The sequence below is a fragment of the Mercenaria mercenaria genome, chromosome 17, assembly GCF_021730395.1.
Source record: "Mercenaria mercenaria strain notata chromosome 17, MADL_Memer_1, whole genome shotgun sequence".
Taxonomy (NCBI): domain Eukaryota; kingdom Metazoa; phylum Mollusca; class Bivalvia; order Venerida; family Veneridae; genus Mercenaria; species Mercenaria mercenaria.
In genome coordinates, this window is record NC_069377.1 from 14,243,204 (window position 1) to 14,270,700 (window position 27,497).

Consider the following 27,497-nt stretch of genomic DNA (forward strand, 5'->3'; position numbering starts at 1 on the left):
TAAATCTTAGGAAACCCTGGGTGGGGCCCCTTTTCAACTGAGGAGCATAATTTGAATCATATTGGATAGATGACCACTAGGCAACGCAACATACCAAATATCAAAAGCATAGGCTTTCTAGCTTCAGACAAGAAGATTTTTAAAGTTTTTTCAGTATATGTAAATATTGACCCACAGGGAAGGGCCTCTTTTCACCCCAAGGTAATAATTTGAACGTAGAAGATCACAAGGCAATGCTACATACGAAACATCAAAGGTCTATGTCTTGTGGTTTAAGACAATCAGATTTTTAAAGTTTTTTCCTATACAAAACTTTTTTAACCATGTGACCCGGTGGGGCAATATTTGACCCTAGGGGGATATATTGATCAAACTTGGTAAAGAATATCAAAGCCCTAGGTCCTGTGGATTTGAAAAGAAGATTTTCAAAGTTTTTCCTCTATAAGTCTATGTAAACCATATGACACCAGGGCGGGGCCATAACTGACCCTGGGAAAATAATTCTAACTAACCTGGTGAGCGGGAGGTCGTGGGTTCGATCCCTGGCCGCGTCATACCAAAGACGTAAAAATGGTACTAGCAGCTTCCTCGCTTGGCGCTCAGCATTAAGAGGATAGTGCTAGGACTGGTCAGCCCGGTGTCAGTATAATGTGACTGGGTGGGATATCATGCCATGTGTCTACGGCGTGATATTCCAGTGAGGCAGCACTATAAAGTTGGACATTGTGCTCACTGCTACAAGTAGACACCGTCGTTTATATGACTGAAAAAATGTTGAAAAAGACGTTAAACCCGAACACACACACACACTAACCTGGTAGAGGACCATTAGATGATGCCACATACTAAATATCAAAGCCCTAGCTAGAGGACCACTAGAAGATGTTATATAAAAACAAGAGGGTCATGATGACCCTGGATCGCTCACCTGAGTAATATGAGCTACATGTTTCAAATGTCAAACTGATGATAAAATATTAAGAAAGTCAGTAGGTCACATTCCTGGTCAATGAAATTCAGTTTTAAGATTTGTGTGCAAAACTGTGTAAGTCATCAAAATTTCAAGGATGTATCTTAAAAAACAAGAAAGTAGGTCAGTAGGTCAATGTCACAGTCAATCTTGGTAGAGGACCACTAGATAATGCTACATATCAAATATCAAAGCCCTAGGTCATGTGGTTTTGTACAAGAAGATTTTCAAAGTTTTCCCTATATAAGTTTATATAAACCATGTGACCCCCGGGGCGAGGCCATATTTGACCCTAGGGGGATAATTTGAACAACCTTGGTAGAGGACCACTAGATAATGCAACATATCAAATATCAAAGCCCTAGGCCACGTGGTTTTGTACAAGAAGATTTTCAAAGTTTTCCTTATACAAGTCTACATAAACCATGTGACTCCCGGGGCGGGGCCATATTTGACCCTAGGGGGATAATTTGAATAATTTTGGTAGAGGACCACTAGATGATGCTACATACCAGATATCAAAGCCCTAGGTCCTTTGGTTTTGGACAAGAAGATTTTTAAAGTTTTTACCTTTCGGTTGCCATGGCAACCAGAGTTCTGCATGGAAATAAATTTTTTGAACAATTTTGAAAGGAGGCGTCCCAAGGATCATTCCTGTGAAGTTTGGTGTAATTATGCCAAGTGGTTTTCAAGAAGAAGATTTTTTTAGGAAATGTTGACGGACGGACGACGCACTACGGACGCCGGACATTGAGCGGTCACAAAAGCTCACCATGAGCCTTTGGCTCAGGTGAGCTAAAATATCAAAGCCCTAAGCCCTGTGATTTTGTACAAGAAGATTTTAGAAGTTTTCACTATATAATTCTATGTAAAACATATGACACCAGGGCGGGGCCATACTTGATCCTGGGGAAATAATCTGAACTAACTTGGTAGAGGACCATTAGATGATGCCACATACCAAATATCAAAGCCCTAGCTACTGTGGTTTTGGACAAGAAGATTTTAAAAGTTTTTCGTTTTTGTTGCCATGGCAACCAGAGTTCTTCATGGATTTCAATTCTTTGTGCAATTTTGATAGAGGGGTACCCAAGAATCGTTTCTGTGAAGGTTAGTGTAAGTCTGCCCATTTGTTTTGAAGAAGAAGATTTTTTGAAATTTACAATATAGACATACATTTGTACAGGGAAAGTAAGCCCCGCCCTCTGGAGGCCATGTTTTTTTACCGAAACAGAATGGCTTAGGCAATTTTGGTAGAAGGTCACCTAGAGATCATTTCTACAAAATATTTTTGCAATCCGTCAAATAGTTTCTGACAAGAAGATTTTCAAAGTTGTACCTTTCGGTTGCCATGACAGAGTTCTGCTTGGAATTAAATTTTTTGGGCAATTTTGAAAGGGGGCTAGCCTAGGATAATTTCTGTGAAGTTTGGTGTAAATCTGCCCAGTTATTCTGAAGAAAAGGGTTTTTAACAAATTGTTGACACATGGAGACGGACGACGGACGAAGGACATCGAGCGGTCACAAAAGCTCATCTTGTCACTACGTGATAGGTGAGCTAAAAATACATGAGCACATGCCCATTATAGGTACGAATTTGATATATTTGAAAACTGATAACATCATTCGAACCTTCGCTTTAAACTGTTTTTCTATACTATCGTTTACCATTTTTACCTGGCAGCGGTCTTGAAAACAAATTATTTTGGTAAAATTTCAAATTGTCACATGGCAGCTGACCTGACCGCAACTGTAAACACGAAACGTAAAAATAATATAAGCAGGATAACTGGGCTGTTAAACAGTGGTATTAATAAGTAGGTTAATGTATCAAGCTAAGATGCATAATACTTAATCAAAATAAAAAGGCCAAAAAGACGCTCATCTCAGCTAAAAGGAACCATTCAGAACCATTTGCACAAATTTGACCGAGGAACTAAGGATTATACGAACATACCGCATCTCAACTTTGTTAAAGATCGAGCAACTTAGAAATTGTTAAAAAATGGTTATTTATTTGGCTCTGATCATCAGACTGATGGCCTTTAAAAGGGGGACCAACTTGAAACCATTTGCATACGTTAAACAGAGATGATTAAGTGAAATAACTTCAAAATTAGCAATGCCTTTGGAGAAATCGAATGCCTTCAATGATGATATGAATATAAATCAAACACAAATGTAAATATATTAAATCATTACAAAACAGATTAGTACTCAACACGTTTATGTATAATGCCGTGTCTTCTCTTGCAATAGTCTTTATTCAAAATACAGAGAACATGGGAACACATGACAGGCGAGAAAACCTACACGGAAAAATAGCCCTTTATACAATTTCAAGCAGTAATTTATCGAATAAATGCAGAAGGTTCAACATGTATTAACAACCCGTAATTTTCGGAGAACTGTTGCATCAAAATTGGCATTTATTTAAGTTCACTCAATTCATTTTAAGACATGAAAATTGCGAGAGTACTTTCTTCATAATCAAATTCAACTCCTTGCAATCATAAATGATAACTGAATGCCAAACATTGCTTTTCATCAAGGCAACATTTTCCCCTAAAGTACACCAGACAGGTGTATTTTGGAATTTCTTGAACATCGGAAAGGTAATACCTATCCCGCACCCATCCTCTTTCGACCTGAAAGTTTATTTGCCTCTTTCGCTTGTTGGTATACTTCAGGCACTAACCCCTGTACAGTATTGGTTTCAAATACTATGGCCTTCAACTTCTTTTTCTTCAACAATTTGCAATGAGCTTCTATGTTAAAAACTCTTCTATTTTGAATTCATAAAAAAGTGAACTTACATCCAATTTACGATGACAATGTGGTGAAATGATTCTCAATCCTATGTATACATTGTGGATTAACAATACGGTCTTATAAGTTGTTGTGTTTTAACAAAATATCATATGGCGACTTCAATGTTACAGTAGTGCAGGACGTCCCCAATGTGTTCCTTTTGACATAATTGTAATCACTTAACTACCAACATGTTGTAAGCCAACTCACTTAAAGGCTACCAAAATGAGCAGACCAATAACACAAACTGAATCAGTTCACATCTGTTATACTCTCTGTATAAGTAAAATAAAAGTTGTTTCGCTTTAGCACATTCTAGTCTTAATACTGTGGAGGGTAAGGTCAATGCATACAACCTCGAAGCGGTTTTTGCATCAACAAGCACATGATGTCAAGCTAAAAGTTAGATGAAGTTCCTCTGCATGACAAGCGATATGACACATAATTTAGCTTTTTAAAGAGAATGGCATCTTTATAGTTGTATCATGTGGAAAATGTGTTTGTAAACAAGTAGATCAATTTTTGTTTAGATTTATACACTTGACAATCAGCATTGTGAGTGTTACATTCTGTATTATGTACGTCCTGCACTACTGTTACATCGTTAGAAATCTCCATATCTTCCTCTCTATCAGCCATGAGAGCCTTACGTCCTATTAATCTCTAGTATTTTCGAAACTTTGTATGTTTTTCTCCATCATTCCTTACATCACCAATTCAATGCTGTTTGCTCTACCATAAAGAGTAGGAAGCTTTGTATCATCTATCATAACCTTCCGTAATTAGAAAATCAATCCATTGACATTAGAATCTGTCCAACCAGAGTTCGCCAGCATATATCAGAAGAATTCGAGTGATTATCATATAATTTACCGCATTTCTAAAAAACCAAACGTATAAACATTTCTAACAAGAGGGTCATAATGACCCTGCATCGCTCATCTGAGTAATATGAGCTACATGTATCAAATGTCAAACTGATGCTAAAATAGCAAGACAGTAGGTCACATTCATGGTCGCTGAAAGTCAGTTTAAAGATCACTGTATGTGCAAAACTGCACATGTCACCGAGATTTCAAGGCTTTGTCTGAAAAGATAAAAAATACGTCTGGGCGGGGCTTTTTTTCATCCAAGGGGCATAATTTAACAATCTCAACTAAGCAATAATACAAACCAAACAAGGCATAGGCCTTGAACTTTCAGACAAGAAGATTTATTTTCTATATAAGTCTTTGTAATACTTCGGACATCTTAGGTGGGGCCGGCCGACGTGCCTCTTTCTAATAAAGGTGCATGATTTGAATAATCTTGGTAGAGGACCATTAGGCAATGCAACATACCAAATATCAAAAGCCTAGGCCTTCAAGTTTTTGACAAGAAGATCTATAATAATTTCCTACATAAGTATAAGTTTATTTATAGTCCCCCAGAAAGGGCCTCTTTTCACCCCAGGGCAATAATTTCAACACTCTTTTTAGAGGACCATAAAGAAGATTTTCAAAGTTTTTTCTTTCGGGCTCCGTACAATAAATATTATAAAATCGCGACTAGAGGCGTGATCCGTTTTAAAGCAGAAATATCATTGATTCGATTCTCTACCAACAACGCTACGCAAACCGACCGATATCGTAAAAGTATAACTGACTCTATTGTTTTAATTACCCCCCCCCCCCCCCCCCACCCCCACCAACCCTTTATGGCCTTGATTGTATAAGATAATGTGTAACATTGAAATTAGTGGTTTTACTAACCATGCCGATATGCATTCTCTCATTTCGGACAGCTGCATTATCTGTATTTAACATAAAATCAAAAGCCCTATGAGACTTTAAAAGAAATAAACCCTATGGGGCTTTATAAGAAATACAACGAAATACTTGTAACTCGTTGTTATATATACAAGATGAAACTTCAACTACTTTAATAAATAATTTATCAAATAAATTCAGAACTTTCAACATGTGTTCACAACCGTTAATGTTCGCATAACTGCTGCATCAAAACTGACGTTTTACTTTACGTTCACTCGATTCATTTTAAGAAAATGAAAAATGAGAGAGTGCTGTACAAGTAAATTAAACTCCTTCAAAGCACAACTGTCCCATACCCATCCTCTATCAACCTGAAAGTCTGCATGCCACTCGCTTGATGGTATACTTCAGGCACTTACTGATTTCAAATGCAATGACCTTCAACTTGTTTTTCTTCAACAATTTGCAATGAGACTCAATGCTAAAACTATTCAAATATGAAGTCATAAAAAAGTGAACTTATATACATATTTACGACTACAATGTGGATAAACTATTCTCCTATCCTAAGCAATAATAACAGTATGATTTTACGGTATGTTCGTATTTTTACAAAAAATGTCATATGGCGACTTCAATGTTATAATTTATAATGGTGGAGGAAGTCCCCTATATGCTTCTTCTGACATAATTTTGACCACGTGCTGGCACTTTCCTATAACTACCGACTTTTTGTAAGCCAGCTCACTTAAACGCCAGAGCAAAGCTCGAACTCGTACACAAAGTGAGCAGAACATCAACACCAACTCATGTCAGTTCCTCCACTTGTAAGGATGAAATGAGTTGTCTACTAACTACAATAAAAGTTGTTCCATCATATCACATTCAAATCTGCGAGTGGACAAGGTCAATACATACAGACTAGAAGCGGAATTTCGCACCAGCAAGCACATGATGTCAGGTAAAACGCAGATAACTCTCTATTCCGAGAAGTTTCTCTGCATGACAAGCCATATGTACGCATGATTTAAATTTAACACTAATGACGGGAAAGAAAATCATAGATTTCGTACTAATGGAACTTTGTACATTGTGGAGAAATGTGTTTGTAAACCTCTTCAATATAAAGATCATATTATTTCGATTTATACATTCGAAGATCAGTAGGCACGTGATTCTAGGTTGCATTTACTTAATTTCCAAAATGCCCGATTTCGATCACTGCTACACAAAATCAAGTGAATCATAACCCCAATATCCTTCAGCTCTAGCATAGTCAACGTCTGCATTAGTGCTATATTCTGTGTTGTGTGCAATATAAACATCGTTGGAGACCTCCATATCTTCCTCTGTATCAGCAATGAGTGCCTTATGTCCTGCTAATTTCTGATATTTTAGAAACATTGCATGCTTTTCTCCTTCATCCTTTATTGCACTTATCCAATGCTTTATGCTGTGTCCACCAAGAGTTGGAAACAATGCATTGTCTATGCCCTCAGAAATAAGGAAGTCAATCCACGGACACTGGAATCTGTCTAGTCCAAGTTCGCCAATAGATATTAGGATTCGGGTGATTCTCATGTAATTAACCGTGTACCTACAAAACCAAAAGTGTAAACATTTCTAAATATGTTACATTAAATAAATGACCATTGTCAAAGTTCAAACATTTATTTATTTATTTTGGTTTTACGGCGCACCAACACAGTATAGATTATATGGCGCCAAACAGGACTACAACACATGGTTTCACATCTCATTTACTTCGAAATAAAAACATGAGGTATGAAATCAAAATTTGCATACCTGCTAGAGTTACTGCAAAAACAAACTTAATAATTCTGTCCGAACGTATTTAGTAAACAAGTAACGTTATATTCTTTTTCGTTTCAGACTAGCTTGGTTCTAACTATCAAATGTAAATTGACCAAAGAAGTTTAAAATCACATGATCTTTATATGGAAATCATTTCATTCTTGCAACATTTATTCAAATAGTTTGACATTCACTTTTATTATTCATTAAAGTTCTTCTTCTCCGAAGTGTTGGTTCCTTTGGTGATAGTTTAAACGTGGTCATTTACACCTACATGTATGCATAGGTAGCTCGTGCAGTAATTCAAGTCTTACAACCTTCACTGCGCTATGAGACTATGACAAACGCTATCCCGTTATATCGATAAGAGTCTGACAACTTTACGTAAATGCTTTAAATTACGTAAATGTCACACAATTTGAATTTCCATCGTCGGAAAAACTGGTCTATTTACTTATTTTTTAACAGTGTAATGACTTAAACAAATAGTACATATTCTTTTCTGACGAGGACATATCCAAATTAAATTAACTGGAATATGGCCTTTATGAACGATAGTCGCTTTATGCATATATCACAAAATCACAAAGACATGTATCACGTAAAATGCATAAACTGGATGTGTTTTAAGTCCTCGAGTATATTACAGTCTCCTATAATAGCAAACTGTATCAAATATCTATTTTCTAAATATTCATAAAATGTACTCCAGTTTTACCTTTGTAAATATTCGTATCTCTCCTTATATGTTTCTTTAATACGTTTGAATTTCCCTTTAACCTCATCACAGAGCCACATGCCATAAAAGTCTAACATCACTTTGAATGCTTCAAGAACTCGTGAGCTGAGTTCATCATCATCTCGTATTCCCTGTTAAAAGAGATATTACTTAGAGAATAGGTCCCAACATACTTATTCAATTCCTTCTTTACGTCATTAAATAGTTAAACCTTGAGACCTCATTTTCAGTACTTTAGAGTTTCAATGATATGAAAACCATATATAGCCAGTTAGTATAATATGTTTTCTTTCCAATGATTAAAAATATTGTAATATGTCACATATAAGAAAACGAATCTGTTAAGAAATACAACATCCTCTTAAAATGCACCCATGAAATTGACTGTTTAACAATTACACGTACATGAACACTTTCTTAGAGAACAGTAAAAAACAAAACTGGAAATTCACTGTAATAGTCGCAATAAAACTAAGCAAAATTAAAAAACAAAATTGCCACATCCTTATATGCCACATAACACCATGTTTCATCAATAACATGGAACTACCTTTTGAACTATTTCATACATAACCGGAGCAGTCACCTCATATTTGGTGTAAACAGTCCGATACTAGCCAGTTCTTGACCAAACATGGGCGCGTTCATAACCAACAGAAGTAAAACCAGCTAAATACGTCTTCCTCACTATATCATTTCAAGTTTACAACCAGATGTGAACAAAAAGGTAGAAATAACATGATTATAATAATTATCTGATATCTTCAAACATTACCACTAACATTGTCTTTTCAAGGCAGCCCAAAATGACATACCTTATTTAAATTAATTCAAATTCAGTTTTTTTCTATTGCTGGATATAATGAAATGATAAAAAGAAGTTGTTATTCCATAGCATTCTATCAACAAACAAATGTGTTCGATAAAGTACTCTCCAATACATGATATACGCAATATTATAGTATGCAGCTCAAATACACGTGACATCCGTGGCCTAGTGGTTTAGGTGACTGACTTTGAATCACTTGCCCCTCACCGAGGTAGGTTCGAGCCTCACTCAGAGAGATGAATTCTTCATGTTAGGAAGCCATCCAGCTGGCTTATGGAAGGTCGGTGGTTCTACCAAGGTTCCCGCCCGTGATGATATAGTGCACGTACGGGCACCTGAGAGTCTTCTTCCACCATCAAAGCTGGAACCAACACACTCAATTACACGGACTGAGTCGACTAATCCATTAGTGCATAACACAGTAAAATAAACCGATAACACGATTCTATTACTTCTTTATTTCAGAAACTGTACTGAGAAAACAGAAGTCACGTAAAACTTTTGCCGATTAAGGACAATCCTTATGAATTTTAAAGCAATAGCAAGACTACAAATTCGATCTAAAATACGTTAATGAACAGAAATAAAAACGAGTAAAGCGGCAAACAAACAAAATTTTGGTTTTGTCCTAACCGAGTGTTTTGCAAAATGCTTATCGATAAATTCCTCCCACAGTGAAATGTACACGCTCAATTCCCGGTAACATGCCGGTAAGCTTCAAAGACATGTACCGAGGTCACTGAGGGTAACAGGTGTTTGAGTGATTCACAAGTAAATGACAGCAAACTCGCAAACGGGAAACGTCTTCTTAATGGGTAGTAAGTGCTCAATAACACCAAATATGAAAATATAATTTTCCAACTTCGTTTTATGAGAATCTTCCGTCACAAATCATGTTACAGTAGTCATACATCGGGAACCTATAAATCTTGAAAAGCAAATTGAGGAACATTTAGACGGAGGGGTCCTTTTAAATGAATTTCGAAGATCAAAGTCCGGTATATGGTGTTTTTGTACACAAAATTGAAAACAAAAACATCTCTACCTGTGGAAATTCGAAAAAGAAATTATTTATATAACTGTTAATGTTAGAGAAAACAAGGATGCTACAGACCAAGTTTGTTAAAGATACATCAAATGATTCATGAGAAAAGGTGATTTAAGCTTTTTCTATTTTTAGCTCTAGCAGCCAATAAAAAGGGCCAAGAAAATCTGGGGGAGACTGATACGAGGATCCTACACTCTCAAGTTGGTAAAATCACCCAATGGGTCATATAAAGAAATTGTTCTAGAATTTTCTATTTTAGTAGGCAAAACACAAGTAAAACTATTTACAAATTTGACAGAGGTCAAGATAAAGATGTTCAGATAAAGTTTGGTTAATGTCCACCATCTGGGTCATGAGAAGAGGTTGCTCAAAGATTTTTCTGTTATTAGCTCTGGCGGCCTCCAAAGTGCCATGTGGATCAATTTGAACAAACATGAAAGAAAAAAAACCTATCAGGATGCTATAGTTCAAGTCTGGTGATGATTCATCAAGTGTTCATGAGAAGAAGTCGTTTAAATGGTTTTATGTTTTTAGCTCTCATGGCCTCTCAAATCAGCCAAGCGCAATCACTTCAACATAATTAAGAAGGAGTAAGAATACTACAGACAGTTTGCTGTAATTGCTGACCAGTGAGAAGTTTTAGAGAAGTAAAATATTTATGTAAATTTTGGACGACAGATGCCTGACCATCTGACTATACAAACTCCTTACCCTGGATCTTAAAATTGTGCTAGGTGTATATACCTTTGCTTCATGTTCATATAGCGGCTGAGCTTCTGCATTCCTACCCGTGGATTCAGGAACAGGAAACAACCTAAATAATTCAGCATACATTTATATCTACTTACATATTAAGTACTATCATAATGTCTTGAAACTTATCTTATCTTTTAACACAGGCTTAAATAAGGACTTGTGGTGTAAAACGCAAAAGAGTGTTGCCAAATAAGTACACCAACTGAGGTCAAATATTGTCAAATATTGTTCGTAAATATTACAAATGTACAACACTGATATATGAAGGACAATTTTCATTTTAAGATTCATACAAATCCCGAGTTAATTATTTGAAGGCTGATCAATCGGTTCAGCAACTCGACAAAGTTCAGTAATTGCATACTTTTTTATAAATTTTACCAATAACTGTTAATTTTACCATTGTATAAAGCCCGGATAGTCATCAAAGAATTTGTAATTTCCTTTATGTTTCAAAATAGTCTCTATTGTAAAACCTGCAATATAAAATGATACTGCTATTAAAGTTAATTTTACAATTTTCCACATTTCAAAAGCGTACCGTACCTGCATTTTTATCTAAAGAGTACTTCTTTTCTTGCTAAGATAGCTATTTCAGAGGACACTTCAATACTGGTCACAAAAGGCAGTTTTCATATTAAATGATATTCCTTTTAATTTGAAGAGCATGAAAAGCTTGCTTTTAACATAAGAACGTTTTAGAATAAAGTTTAAAAAACACAGATGTAACATGTTTAAATTGTTTCTTACCGGATGCAGGCCTTGAAAGTATGATATTCTGATAAAATTTCAAGTTGTCACTTCGTTGGAATGATTCTCCTGTAGACTGAAGATAAAAGTAAAACATATAGCATCAAAATAACATACATGACTTTTAGTTATTTCTTGATACTATTTAAACAAAAACTTTTAACTTTTGACAATAAAAACAAGTACCAGTGAAAGCATAATAATCTTTCTTAAGAAAAGTTCATGTTACAGAACGGCTTATAAGAAATAAAAAAAAATAAAACGGGATGAAGAAAAAACATGAAACTGACTGCTAACAGAGGGGTGACTTGCCGTTGGGGAAACCGAATTATGGTTTTTGCCCAATTTCTAAATAAAGAAACTGGTTTCCCGTTTGTGAAGTGGTTAGAGAACACCAGCCGTATTCCCAAAGACTTCCATTATAACATTAACGCGTTCCCAATTATTGTTTTACTTGGTTCCTTCAAAAGGCCCGTTGCAAAAGAGTAAACAGTAAGCATGGTGTCATTAAAGGATATTTGCTAAGTCAAATCTAAACAATATATCTAAATTCCTACCGTCTATATTTTTTTAATGTTCGAACAAAACTTTTATTCATCTTTTATATTTCTTAATTTCAAAGCTTCCCGAACAGGAAACATTACTTCCAAATCGGGAAACACGGATATAGTTATATTAATATTCAATTCCATTTAAAATTATGAGTAAACTAAATTATTCTAACATCGTACAAATCTGATCATTCGACACGCGGCCAATGTTTTTTTTTCTAAACTGGAACTAATCATCTCATATTTATGAGATACATGCATACTGAAAAGTTGGAAATAAAGTCAGAAAGATGTCAGGCAGTTAGCTGGAAAGGGAAGAACTGCATGTTCTATTAACTCCACTTAAATCAATTCGATTGAACAGAAATTTCACCAGACATTTATAACTCATACCAAATATTATCGAAATCTGACCAAACTGTGACCTTGAAAATCATATTACATTCTATAGTATTTTACAATATCATATTAGTAGAAAGTCAAGCATATCCCGTAGTGTTTTATTAGAGTATTATATGTGAAACTTAAATTCACCATCAAAGACACGGAATTCAATATATAAGCTTCTCGACTATGAAGTTTCCAAGTCCTGATCTTTGAAATTATGCAATTACAATGTTAAATAGAATATAAGAATATTAAATGTTTTTAAAATGAAAGATATAAATTCAACATATTCCAAACTGGACGTTTTGCATACTGGCTAAGGAGGCCGAAACTTTGATCTTGCAAGAGCTATAAACAAAATAAACTTCATAACTGTTATAGATTTTGAGGCATTAGAATTTTATTCCGTGTGTATATCACATTCTCATAAAGTTGCAAAACATAATATATTTCACCTGCTTTCCAGATGCTGTTTCTCCCGTGACAGTCGATTTCATTCCTGCATTTGTTGTTTGAACAGTTTTGTCCTTCATGGATTTTTCATTTGGTATTTCATGCTTCTGTTTTGACACAGATGCAGGAGCAGAATTCACAAATTCTGCAGATTTTGTCGATTTATCCATAGTCTTTGCACGACTTGCTTCAGAATTATCCTTAATTTGTTTTTCATCAGGTTTGTCGCCTTTTTGTTTTGACACAGAAGCAGCGTTCACAGATTCTGCAACTTTTGTCTGTTTAAACATAGCCGTAGCTTTATCAATGTGTTTCAACACTTCAGCGTCCTTTGTTGCCTGTTGGTTTGCACCAGTTTCAGGAGTTTGACTCGGCATTTCTGCATTATTCTGATTCTGCATTTCTTCCCCTTCTTTATCTTCATCCTCAGATTCTGAACCAATGTTATCCATATCAGCATTATCCTGATTTATAGGCAGACCATTAGCTTTTCTGAACAACACTTCTCGTTCTCCATCATCTTTCACAGCCATAACCCAGTGCATTAGACACGAACCATTGAGATTGGGCAACTCTTTCTTAACCACCGCTTCCTCGATAAGAAAATCTACCCACGGTGCTTGCAATCGTTCATATCCCAGTTCACCCAAAGACTTCAGAATTCTAGTGATCCGTAGTAAATTGTGGCGAGATCTTCCGAAAATAGAATTTCAAAACATTATTACATCCTTCAAATTCAAAACTGACAAAAATGCTTAAAATATGTGTATACAAGAAAGCTGTGTCAATATTATAATAAATATCTTCTAATCACTCAAGTATGTTTTCTGTATACAAATGCCCTAGGTTGTCGAGCAATGCCTGAAAATGTTTGTAGATCTTCTAGTAAAGGCCATTTATGGCCAAAATGCCAAATAAAGGAAAAAACTCGCAAAGAATTGATTTTTTGTGTAAGTAATACAAGATGTATGCAACAACATATAAAAAGTATAGAAAAGTATCATGATGCAAAATGTCTATTTTTGGGGTTAAAATGTTTAAAATATTAATGAAACTGCGGATTTCTGGAATCGTCTTATAAAAACTGATTTATGCATCTTACGAGGTCCAACTTCGGCACTACATTAGATTACTATATTGTGCAAAATGTAAACTAATTAGAAATTTAGAAGAAAACTAAATGGCGTCCTAAATCCAATATGGCCGCCATAAAAACGACATTTAAACCAGAATTGTCGTCGATTTTATGTCAAATTGTCTCATATTATTGTTTTACATATAATAAGCTGGTTATTGTTAGTAACAGTATGTAGTTTACCTAAGATGGAAAACATACTGCCAGCAGATTCAATACGAGGCAATAGTGAAGTATACAGATAAAATTGCCGAGTCATTCAGCAGTAGAAATTGTTGTAAAGCTAAGCGATAACTTCCTTATTTATTAACAAAATATATGAATATGGGTACTTTTCTTTCTCAGTAATATGAGGCAAAATTACATTAAAAGGTGTTTTCAGTTAATTTTCTTTTTTATTAAATAGGAAAATGGCACGAAAAATATGGTAGATTCAAACAGTACTCAGCCTTTTTCTTCCTTTTTTTTGTTCTGTAGAGCTATTTTCCTTATATTTTGCAACTATTTTTCTGAAATGACATGAAATATCTATGCTTCACATGTAGGTAGCATTTTCACAATGAAATAATAACATGACAGAATTTGTCATGGAAACTTAGATCATATACTGCCACCGCAATCTGGGGTTTCATTTTCAGCTGATTTTGCAATTTGTATGTTCAACTGAAAATATTTTTCTTGCATCAAACATAACCCCCGCTTTTCTTTTGATTTTATTCAGCACTGATAATATTCTTCAAGAAAATGTAAGTTACAGACATTCTAAATTGGTCCTGATGTGTGCTACAGCCATTGGAAATATGTCAATTGTATATAGTATAAAGATGAACAGCTATTTAATGTGTTATAACCTTATGAACGACTTGGGTTAATAACAGTCATAGCTGGATCTCAGCATCACACAATATGTTAAATACAATCGTATAGTAAAAGAGAACCAACTATTTGTTAGATCAAGTACTCGTGTATTCAATGTAAAATATGTTCGAATTTGGACCAATCAGAAACAAGTTCCATTAATAGCACCAGTCAAAGCACACCTCTGCTAGGGTATAGATAAGTAGATGAATTACAATGTCAAATTAAACCTTTACGGGATAGACAATAGCAAATACAGGCTGATCATCAGAAATCTGAGACAGAGACGTTTGGTTTGGTAATCTTCTGAATCAGTAAGAGAACGAGGTTCAACGTTATCGGCGGAGTACAGCCAAGGCATTGGGGTCATTTTAATCCTGTATTTTATAGCATATAAGCGCTGAGCATTCAGGAGTTAGGTCAATCATATTGAGTTGCAGCTTCATGTAAGAGAACACCGGTAATCTTCTGAATCAGGAAGAGAACGAGGTTCAACGTTGTCGGCGAAGTACAGCCAATGCATTGGGGGTCATTTTAATGCTGTATTTTATAGCATATAAGCGCTGAGCATCCAAGAGTTATGGCAATCATATTGAGTTGCAGCTTCGTGTAAGAGAACACCGGCTGAACATCTATGCGAAAGGACACTTGTATGTTGCCGATTCAAAGACATTTGCCGACAGGAACTTCAAAACAGTCAAACACAGTATTCCCAGCCTATAGGCGTTTGAGCTGATTATCATTAGTTGAAGGTTGTTAGTTTGAAACATTGAGTGATTCGCCTGATCCCTGAAATCATTACAGTCATGAATCATTTAGGCGAGGTAGCCAGAGAAAAAAAATATTTATAAGGTACTGTATATGGTCTCACCAGCTCTACGTTTTAACACAGGACAGTCGCCATCGCGACTGGACCCATTACATTGTTCTAGATACTAAAGGCGTAAGCATTTTCCTGTGTCGTATAACTCGCATCCTGATATTTACATATGCTATGTGGAAATGTTGTTATGATATAGATTTTTATGCTATTGCGAATCGTACTTCAGTAAAATGTATTCAATTAATGTTTTTGTTAAAGGTTATGGCACAATTAATAGCTGTTCTTTTTTTATTCTTTATAAAATTCACATATTCCCAATGACTGCAGCGCACATCAGGACCTATTTTAAATGTCTGTAACTTGTATTTTCTTGCAGAATATTGTCAATACTGAATAAAATGAAAAAGGAAAGCAGGGGTCATGCTTGATGCAGAAAAAATATTTTCAGTCAAACACACAAACTGCAAAATTAGCTAAACAATGAGATCCCTCTAGTGGTAGTGTATGATCTAAGTCAACATGACACATTCTGTAGTGTTATTATTTTATTATGAAGATGCTACCTACATGTCAGGCATAGATCTATCATTTGATTTCAGCAAATATTGCAAAGAAAATAAGGAAAAAAGCTCTAAAGAGCAAAAAATGAGGACTATGTGAATCCGCCATTACGCGACTACGATTTATTGACCATTTTCCTATTAAGTGCCTGTATGCCTATAAGAAAAGCTTTTTTCTCTAAGATTGTGCCAGTTTCATTTGAAATGTAGAAACAACCTAAATACAAGGTTTTAGTTTATACCAACAATTTCTAAGGTTTTATGGCAATTTCAGTAACGTGGGGAACTCGTCAAATCTTGGCAAAAACAGCTGTCACAACATAATTTTCAATCAGTTATCATATCTGTAGCCTACTTTTGCCCTGTTTTGTCATTTTCTACTGTGATCTGCTACACTGTCAGTGCAAATTACACATTTAAACTGTAAAATATGTTCAACTGTACCTCTGACTACTAGAAATTAGCAATCGTTAGGATACCAAAATGCAGTTTTGAGAAGAAGTACTGTGCATACACACAAATACATTGAAAATGTGGTCTTTTTGTGTTTAACAATATTTAAAGCGAAATTGCAATAAATTTGCCATCTTCTATCAAATTCTAGTCAAAGTAGACCTTTCCCATCCTCATCTGGCCAGATTTCAATTTTTACCAATGTACCCTTATATGTTACAGCACATTAAATAGCTGTTCTTCGTTATTCTATATAAAATTGTCATATTTCCAATGGCTGTAGCACACATCAGGACCTACTTTAAATGTCTGTACCTTACATTCTCTTGATGAATATTGTCAGTGCTGAATAAAAATCAGAAAAAATGGGGGTCATGTTTGATGCAAGAAAAATATTTTCAGTCAAACCAATTTTAGGGACATTTTTTTATTCGGGGTCTGTATTGTCTAAATGACCCTGTGGCGGCCATCTTGGAATTGAGAAGCCATCTTGAATTTGTGTAAGACTTAAGTTCGTGTGTTTTGAAATAAAATGTGTGTATCTTCTATGATGCTGGTCATTTTTCACACTATTTGAACTTATGTTGTGACATACTTAAACGGTTTTCCTGTGAAATGAGAATTTAATGGCGGCCATCTTGGATTTTGGTGGCCATATTGGATTTTTTTAAAAATAGTCATGAGCTTAATTTTTTTGTGTTATAATTGTCTACTACCATGCAAAATTTCGCTTTCTTAATAAAAATATTGACATCATTATGGGCCGATTCCAGAAATTCACAATTTCAATTATATTTTTAAACTTTTTACCCCAAAAAATGCATTTTGCACCATGATAACATTCTATACTTTTAGTATGCTGTTACATACATATTGTTTAATGCTTTCACCAAAAATCAATTCTTTGCGAGTTTTTTCCCCTTTTTTCATAAATGGCCTTTACTATTCGGCAAGAACAGTCACTGAAAATTTTATTCACAGTACAACAAGAGGATTAGGACCATAAAAATAGCTACTCAATCAAGTTCAAAAACCAGTTTTAAAAAGTACCCATATTAAATCTTTGTAATTAAAATAAGTTTACTGGTGTTAAATACAAGTTGAATGTAGTTAATAATTATCTCAAGTTAGTCCTTTAATTGATGCTGTTCGCTTATTGAATCAATGTTTCATTCAAAAACTAAATCCGCACGCAAATCATATTTTTAAGTGTTTATATATGCAAATTGCAAGTAATTTGTAAATATGTCTCTAAAGAGGTCATGTTAAGCTAAACTCTATAATGGCTGTAATGGGCAGGAGTCTTTTTTAGTCATTTAGTAGTTATAATATATCATGTGAAGTCAGGTATGGAAATTGACGTAACAGAAGTTTCTTGGAAATATTTTATCCAAGATGACCATCAGAAATACTTAAACAATAGCTATCTGCAACACATATATGCCCCCAAAATAGCCTGCCAAAGTTAGCTGGATGTCCTATTGACCTACAAAACACCAGTTGACATCTTGTAACCACAGACAATGATCATGTGACGAATGTAGTGTACTTTTGACCTAATGAGCCACAAAAGAACAGCAAACATCTAGTGACAACAACATCTAAGGAAATGATCCCTTGACGTCTGCAGTTATTTTTGTTTACTGACCAAAAAACAACTGTGGACAACTAGTGACCACAGGATATGCTCCTATGACAATTGTAGTGTATTTCTGACATACCGACCCACAAAATAATAGGGGACAACCAGTTACCATAGGCAATGATCCTTTGACGGTTGTCGTGTATTTTTTACTAACCTACCGATACGACCCGCAAAACAATAGGGAAACCTTGTGATCACAGGCAATAATTGTTCGACGTTCGTAGGTCCTATGAATAAATCAATATACTCTCCGCTTCAAAGGGGGCCATAAAAACAGTATTTTAAACACGTAGTACAGACTAAGCTATTCTAACAAGATATTGTAACTCTTGAGAATATTTCAACTTGACGATTTCAGTCTCCGCGGCCGAGTGGTTAAGGTCGCTGACTTTGAATCACTTGCCTAGTTAACCACGCTGGGTTCGAAACCTCGCTTTGTGTGTAAAATTCTTTCACGTGAGAAAGACATCCAGCTGGCTTACTGCAGGTGCCTGCCCTGAGTCCAGAAACCCTAGGGTCTTCCTCGAAAAGTGCAATATGACCTATAATTGTGTCAGAGTGGAATAAACCCAACAAAAACAAAACCACTTAATTTGGAAACTCTTAACTATAGTGTCATATGGCGATGTGCTGGTAATCACTATGAGGTTCTTATCCACAGCAACACTGCTTACCTGTTTAAATGATCGTATCTGTCTATCCAGCCTTTACTTGATCTTTTCACAGTTCCTTGTATACTGCAGGCCAATTGCATACCATAGAAGTCTAGCATCATTTTATACGCCTTTAAAACTCGTTCAGATGCTGAGTCGTCATCTCTAATAGCCTGATAAAGGGCAATGTCTCACAAATATATATTTTAACAAACACGCTCCAAGATGGAAAGTAGCCGTTTTATTTATTTATCAAACTATTTTGTTTTACTATCGCAATAGCATAAACTAGGTTAAACTGTGAATAGTGCAGCATGCTAATTGCTTTTGGACTGTCAAATTCCATAATCATTTATCATATAATAAACTAGATCCTCGGAGAATACATTGGAAACTGACCGAGGAAAGGTTGTTTACTGACGTGTTGAAAAAAATATTTACAGTCTCTTTTTGAATGTCGTATACATAATTTAGAAAGTATACATGATTAAACTTACTTGTGCTTCATGTTCAAATAATTGCTGAGCGTACATATTCAAACCATTTCCTTCAGGTATTGGAAACAGCCTGAAATGCACGATAATCACAAAGGTTTACACAAGGCTGATAGTTGTAAAATGAATATCAAATCAAAGGAGTCTGAAATTCTATCACTAAAACTCTGTCTTTAAAAGTATCCCCTATATATAAAATAAACACTAGGAATGAAACGTCAAAAAAACAGGGTCGTCTGAAAATACAAATTGAACACTGGGTGATCGCAATCTAGCGAGCGTGCTCAAAAAAGAACACCAAAATACACCTACCACACTCGACTCGACGGGTGTTTATTTTAAATATTTTTTAAAGATAGACTTCTGGAGTCTTATTAATAGAAACTCAGACTCCTTAGATCAGACAATCACAAGCAGATATGCATAATTTCGTTTTGTCACATTGTCTACATGTATCTTGTTATAAAGTCCTATATATGACTGATAATCAATTTTATTTATTTATTTTTTATTTTGTTGGGTTTAACGTCGCACCGACACAACTATAGGTTATAAGACGACTTTCCAGCTTTAACGGTGGAAGAAGACCCCGGGTGCCCCTCCGTGCATTATTTCATCACGAGCGGGCACCTGGTTAGAACCACCGACCTTCCGTAAGCCAGCTGGATGGCTTCCTCACATGGAGAATTCAACACCCCGAGTAAGGCTCGAACCCACATCGGTGAGGGGCAATTGATTTAAAGCGATTAACCCACACATCGTGGTGTGAGATCTTGAAATATCCAATTTTTCATATATTCACCCTTATGTCGCATATTTGATATTATAACAATGTATTCTTCATCGAATTCTGTTGAAAATCGTTGTTTTTCTAATAAATTTAAAATAAAAACATTCGTCTACGATTTCTGATAAGGGTTTTACAGCTTATAAAAAACGGGATTCCTTCGGCGAGCACCTTGCAAACATTACGTGTCAGTGAGAAAAAATACGGTTACGTAGAGTAATGTGGCAAAATGACGCGTAATGTAGCAAAATGGGGAGTAACTTGTATAAATAAATTTAATACCAGAGCTAAAATACTTGCGCAATGACATGTTTTGTTGGTTATAAAACATTTAAAACATTTTCTCTCATGAATTATGATAATTATTATTTTACATATGGTAAAACACATTATCTAGATAGCATTCAAAGCTAAGTACTGATGCCCTGTACAGCAATCTAAGCGAAATGCCGATCAGAAAGGCTAGTAGAGGCGTAATGTATGTATGAAATTTATACCAGGGCTGAGGTACTTGCAGAGTGACATGGTGTTTTACATAAAAAAAACTTTTTCTCATAAATTGATGAGAAATATTTTTTTATCTATGGTAAACCGCATAGCACTCATATCGAAGTCCGGCGTGTTGATGATGAAAGCCTAGTATATGTAGGCGTATTATTGATTGCAAATACAGACTTTGTTAAGATACAAACACTTTCAAAATGAATCTGATGAATAAACATTTTAATATTAGAAATGGAATAATGAATAACGATTTTATGGAATACGGAATAATTAATTAACTTGCATATTAATCCTCATTTATTCCTTGGGTTGGCAGAGTTAATGTTTGATTCAGCCCTTTCCGTATCAAGTTGTGTTGGGTATTGTTGGCAAGATTCAAGTATGAGCTTTTCATAATCATAAGCATCTCCAGGGATGGTTTTATGAAATCTTTTCCTTTTAAGATATCTTAAATAATGCAGTGTTTACTCTCGTTTAAAATCTCATGCAATATTTCAAATAGAGTGTGAGTTGGGGTTTACGCCGAATCGACACAAAATGGTCATATATCGCCGAGTATTTCAAATAGAATTTAAAAACTTTTCATAGTAATCAATATATCTTGAAAGTAGATGCGTAATGATGTAAAATGAGAAGAATCTTCGAGGGATTTCATCATGTGTTTTTCTTATGGTAGATTTAACAGTTATCTGATTTAATTTCTCATTAATTCCTACGATTCTAACAAATATTTTGTAACATTTTACTGTAATAGCCTTATCAAAGATCAGTTATTTAGCAGACTGCAAAATTTGTTAAAAATAGGTTTTACGCAATGGGAGTCAGAAATCGAAGTGTTTTCATGTATTTTCATGATTCAAGGTATATCGTTTTGTTTGGGAAAGTCAACAAGTGTATATTATAACTGCCTTACTTAGTTTATCATTTGAAACTTATTTTGCAAGTTGTGTAGCCTAAGGATCAAAATATTTATTATTTTTAAACACTGACTTAAGTTACCTCACACGCTATAGGCATTCGGCGTGGCATTCTTTTCTACACGATCCGCATGGAAATTGCACTTGTTATTCCTCAACCCATAATCACAGATCACAATATTATATATTGTTCAAATATAAATAGTTTATATATTCCAATTAAACAAGTAATCACAATGCACGATTTTTAGCAAATGCAAAGCTACGTATATTTATTTAGAATAAAGAATATATAACTTAAATAAATCGTAAGAAGGCATTTATATTGATAATATAATATCAACTCAGACGCAAACAATTAAACACGCATTTTCTTTGATAAGTGACATTGTTGGATAAAAGATACCTTAATTTCATGTCGATCAGCGCCATGCGATCCTACTTTGGAAACAAGAAACTTATCAACCATTAAGTTTCAGGCGAATATATAAAACCGTGGCGGCATTTTGCCTTTCGTTGCACCGTGATATTTATTTAAAAAAAAACACAAATCACAATGTGTGGGTTAGTCGCTTTAAAGTCAGTGACCTTAACCACTCGGTCCCCGATAATCAAGTTTAAGTTGCTTAAATATTAATAAAAAAACAAGTTATACCTAACTGGGCCAACAGTTAGTAAGGGAGCTCATATTAAATTGCATAAACTATTTACCACTGAATATAGCGATGGTTTCTTTCAAGCATACCGTAGTCTCCCTTCCATTTTAACATTTCTTCAATTGTATGCCCTGAAAGTCACAAAAAAGTACTGATTATCACACATCAATTTCTATAAATCAGCGGTCCACAGATTATGCTGCTGACTGGTCGATTTGTTGGACTTTTTATTTGCGGAGTCATGTAATAAAACAATTATCGAATAGCCTGCCGGTCAATAAATGTATAATTTATGCAACATTAATTCACATCAATAGAATCATATTTACTGATGAAACGTAAGTTGTTTGTTTGTTTGTTTTGGGTTTAACGCCGTTTTTCAACAGTATTTCAGTCATGTAACGGCGGGCAGTTAACCTAACCAGTGTTCCTGGATTCTGTACCAGTACAAACCTGTTCTCCGCAAGTAACTGCCAACTTCCCCACATGAATCAGAGGTGGAGGACTAATGATATCAGACACAATGTCGTTTATCAAATAGTCACGGAGAACATACGCCCCGTCCGAGGATCGAACTCGCGACCCCGAGATCCGTAGACCAACGCTCTTACCTACTGAGCTAAGCGGGCGGGCTGAAACGTAAGTTGTTGCAAATAAACGAAAGTACCATTGCAAATAAGAGTACAAAATGTAAAGGTAAAACATCTAAGACACTTTTTGTGTGTTATAGTTTCTGATCCTTTGGGATCTTTCTGTTAATTCAATGCATACGTTTGATAGATTTAGATTAGTGTGTGAGTAAAGGAAGCAAACTCAAGCCTGTAGTGCCAGCTGTGAGTGACAAGGTGTAACTTCTTACTAACCTGGTGGTGGTTTAGAATAAATTTTGTTCCGGTAAAAGTTCCAGTTATCGCTGTATAGCCTTCTCTCTGACGCTGAAATCTAGAAAAAAATACATACTAAGGTTATTATGCATCATGTGTCCATTGAATAAATATGGCTGCGACAACAGAATTCTATGTAAGAAATACTATTTTCTACATTATTATACTCTTGTGCAACATAATATCAAGCATTAATTATTCTTGTTTTACATTCTGTATCAGATAACAAATATGCTTCTTACATAAAAGAAAGGTTTTTTATATACCTTTTTCAAGACTTGAAAGAAATTGTTTAAAATCAAATGGAAACCAAAGATGCCCATACCCTGGTGTATCCATAGGGATCTGTAACACTGGCAGTTGAATACTGAATCTGAAAATGTCAAGGGATTTTCTGCTCAAACCGTGGAATAAATATTTTGTGATACATGTAGCTATCTGACGGACACTCTCCGCACTTCTTCACAAAATGAAATTAAGACATTAATGGCAGTGTACCAAAATGCTTCTTTAAATTAGCTATAAAGAGTAAAGAATTTCTATAATTTCAATAGAATTTTATATTTCCAAGTTCCATTTGATACAAATGGGTAAAATATGCTTTCTGCATGCAAAAGTGCATTTTTAATGTTCTAACTGATAAATTTCAGCCTTGTAGACCTTTTGAATTTATATTAAAAATCATTCAAACATATTTCTAAATTATGCCCAGTGTGTGTTATGTTTATGAAAAGAACAGATAAAGAAAACAACAACTTAACAATATTGTTATTAGAGAAGCTTGAAAATGCATTTTTCAATGCAACGTAGTAGAAACTGCTAGTTTTCACTTAATTTTTCAAGGGGCAGACCAGGCCACTTTGCAGACTTTACAACATAAGTACGGTGCAAAACATTTACGAAAGTTAATTGGTTTGTTTTACACTGTAACAGAATAGTAGACAGTATATGCAAGGTAAAATGTGATGAGAATCGAACCTTGAGACTTGGAGGAAGGCCTCTACTGCTAGTAGCAGTAGCTCCACTTGACTGTCCACTTCTACCTGTGATGTCCTTTCCATGTGTAATACTACCGCCCTGCAAAATAAAACATGTTTTTCCCAATTATTAATCTGCAGACAAAATAAAACCAATTTTCCTCACAAAACACTTATAACGGAGCCTTTTTCTAATCAAAATTAAAAATAGATATTTCACCCAAATTTACCATGTTCACTAAAAACTTCTAACGCTTTTTTCCCATTGAAATTCAAACAAGTGGCTGCTTCCAAAACACTATTAAAGACCTCCGTAAACATAAGCAATATTATTTTCCTCTGAATATCACAACATCATGTATAGACCAACATTCTTGTATGCCAGACATGGGATTCCCGTCTTACACCCCGTGCTGCAATTTATGAATGGATGCCTAAATCCATACGCTTCTATAATAAAACAGTCCTCAAAAAATCATTCGTTTTACTTCAATTCTTCTAATTTAAGAATTTTGGCATGCAAGAAAAAGTATCTATCTCTAGTTGAAGGTGCTGATTGAAATATCTGGCTCTCGGGTAACTAATTTGCGGTAACTCGGCAGAGCCAATAGCCGTTACCCTCGGGCCAGACATTTTCATCCGCATCTTCAATCAGTGAAATAGAGGATATTTGTTTGTTTCAGAGTAAGATCAAAATATATTTCACCGAGTGAACACTATAATGCTATATTTATGGAATGAAAATGAAAATGTAAATTATGGCGTTCACAAGTGAAATACAGATTCTTATACTACATTAGCGGGACGTGTGGCACGGATTGCTATTTTAAAGCGTTACCTACTCCGTATTAACTTCTGTCACAAAAGGCATTGAGATTTCTGAATTTGCGAGAACTTTCTCTTCAATCAGTAACAGATAAATAGGCCTACTAGTTAAAATTTTGACATTTCAGCCACTGACGCTCCTAGCAACAAACAAAAGTTGAATAACATACATTGTGATTTGTAGGGGACATTCCCCTACTAGCACTAGTCCCCATAGCTCCGCCGGACAGGTCACTGTTGTCCCAGCATTTGCTAGGGTCGTATTTTTCTCTCTGCAATGTAAATAGCTGTTATTTGGTTTTAATCAAGAAAAAAAAAAACAGTTCAAGTTCTAACTATACAAGGGCCATAAAGTTCGAACAAATTACAGGACTTTGCCTACTTATTCATCTGATGATGCTATTAAACAAGTGTTGACAGTTTCTTAGCTATTTTAAAGAGATCTTTTTTTTTTCAAGAAAAGTGGACTGAACTTGACAAACATTTCAACCAACGTCGACGATTATGTGACAACACTTAGTACATTGTTTTATAGATAGCTACAAGTGAAACAAAAAACTTCATTTAGCAGTTTTCAACGAGTTATGAGCTATATAAATTGTTAGATCAAACATTTAAAATGTGTTGTAAATATTCAATTAATGAAATGCAACGTTACGTATTTATTTCAAATTTATTCGTTTTAAAGAGCTCATTCTTAAGTTTATAAGGTGTGTAACATGTACATTTTGTATGTGTAAACATAGTCCAAATAATAGGACCGTGATAACGTTTGACTGTCGCTGTCTCCGTCAGAGGGATGACATATCAAATCATAAAATAAGTAATCCCGATAAGTCAAATGAGTAAGGCTAGTGTAAACACGAATTTGACAAGGCAATGAAATCTGTTGGTATATATATCTCGCTATCAAAATATGCTCTTACCATACGATTTGCCGGTTCATTTGTGATCCTAGTCTCGGCTAAACGTCTACCGACTTCTCGTGATTTCCTCTTGCCTTCATTTTTATTCCCTTTCTCTTTCTGTAAAGCATTAACATCTTGAGTTGCGTCTAAGCGAAAAACAATTGTTCCACATACCTTAGATCTTTGATAAATCTCATGAGCTACTTTTTCCTGTCGTTTCTTTTCGTCAGCTATTGAAGCCCTAGAGGCACTTGTTAACGTCTGTCTAACCACTGGTGGTGGCATTCTTAATGCTACAGTTTCTTATCATTGTCTAGTCCCAATTTTATAGAAATCATTCGTTTGTCCTTTGTCCTAGCTTGTGCATTAATAATACAAGGTTTGTTTACTTCCGCTTTTGAAACCGAAAGTAGAAAGAGAGACAACTCTGCTGGTTTTATGACCACTACTTTCGTTTTAGATTTAGTATCGAACGATACGTACTATTGATCTATACCTTGTATTTTATTAATTCAACAGTTAAATTTGCAATATCTTTCTACAGAGTATAATCGGTTATGATAAAATACCAAATAAACCTATATTGCATACGATTACCAATTATAATTAAATTAATTACTGACCTTGATTTTGTAGATCTATATGTATCAATTAAGGTTTAAATAGATCCTCACCTTCTTGCTATTTAGTGCGCCCATATCGTCAATGGTCAGCGAATCCACGCAAAATCTAACATCTACCTGTTCTTATCACTCCCGAGAATATTTCTGTGCACATACTGCAAGCTGTCAATCAATATCTATATTAAGCATTTTCATTGTCTATTATAATCTCTCCCGTTTGGTGCGAATGTTCAATAACTTAATGGAACAATACACGAACTGAATACTGACTGTTGCCTGATGCAGCTGGAGTCAAAACCTTTATACAAAATTTGAACACTCCATGATTTTCAGGTTGAGATACCTGCATGTTTGAAACGACAGCTTTTATTTTACAACTTGGCCCATTAATTATCAGCATCATCATTATCTATATTATATCTACATATATAATAACATTTACACAGCAAGGTATCATAGCAATTCATATGAACTAAACACATGAGCATGAATGCATTACATCCGTAATTAGAAACACATATCCAAATATTGCATACATCACATGTCAATGACCTCCAGAGCAGGAGGTCAGGTAAAACGTACTGCCTACACATACGTTTAGCCTACACAGGGGTAGGGTATACTGTGTACACAATACCATACTAAATGATCATCTTAATGTCTCCATTAAAATATTAATCTTCCTCATTAGCTGCGCTCGTAACCTGGAATAAAACTATATAATCGGAGGTCGAGATATAATTTCAACTCTAGATTATGACATCCGAGCTATACAAATGTTTAATGTTTGATGTATCTGAGCCATTAAAACAATATCAACATTCATTTATCGGAAGGATGGCAAGTTAAATATGGTGTCACTATTCCTTACCTTGTTTTTACAGGACGTTCTAATATGCTTGTTTCTTTTAAATCACGCTAACGCTTAAATGACG

At 35.0% G+C, this 27,497-nt stretch overlaps 1 protein-coding gene across 4 annotated transcripts; it reads right to left on the reverse strand.

The window, feature by feature from the left end:
* Nucleotides 1–5,697: 5,697 nt before the first annotated feature.
* LOC128550303 (opioid growth factor receptor-like protein 1) lies at nt 5,698–27,456 on the reverse strand. Of its 4 annotated transcripts, XM_053529108.1 has the most exons (16): nt 27,434–27,456; nt 26,614–26,724; nt 25,958–26,056; nt 25,202–25,303; nt 24,208–24,306; nt 23,555–23,602; nt 23,209–23,287; nt 22,401–22,476; nt 19,485–19,554; nt 19,009–19,160; nt 12,863–13,553; nt 11,470–11,545; nt 11,120–11,195; nt 10,675–10,777; nt 8,066–8,217; nt 5,698–7,129 (listed from the first exon to the last, which is right to left on the reverse strand). In XM_053529108.1, exons 2-16 carry the CDS (start codon nt 26,635–26,637, stop codon nt 6,757–6,759), a joined length of 2,220 nt encoding a protein of 739 aa, XP_053385083.1. In that variant the 5' UTR covers nt 26,638–26,724; nt 27,434–27,456; the 3' UTR covers nt 5,698–6,756. The 4 variants fall into 4 exon arrangements, with proteins under 4 accessions (XP_053385083.1, XP_053385081.1, XP_053385084.1 ...); XM_053529106.1 differs by lacking the exons at nt 26,614–26,724; nt 27,434–27,456 and having other exon boundaries at nt 25,958–26,336; XM_053529109.1 differs by lacking the exons at nt 25,958–26,056; nt 26,614–26,724; nt 27,434–27,456 and adding an exon at nt 26,114–26,335.
* Between the last annotated feature and the right edge of the window lie 41 nt (nt 27,457–27,497).

Bases quoted from the DNA above. Each gene is read 5' to 3' on its own strand.
- LOC128550303 (XM_053529106.1), bottom strand. From the start codon at position 26,224: ATGCCACCACCAGTGGTTAGACAGACGTTAACAAGTGCCTCTAGGGCT. The intron at 22,477-23,208 runs GTTAGTAAGAAG...TGTGACTTTCAG, and splicing joins TTATTCTAAACCACCACCAG to GGCATACAATTGAAGAAATG. The intron at 13,554-19,008 runs GTAAGCAGTGTT...TATTTTCGGAAG, and splicing joins AGATACGATCATTTAAACAG to ATCTCGCCACAATTTACTAC.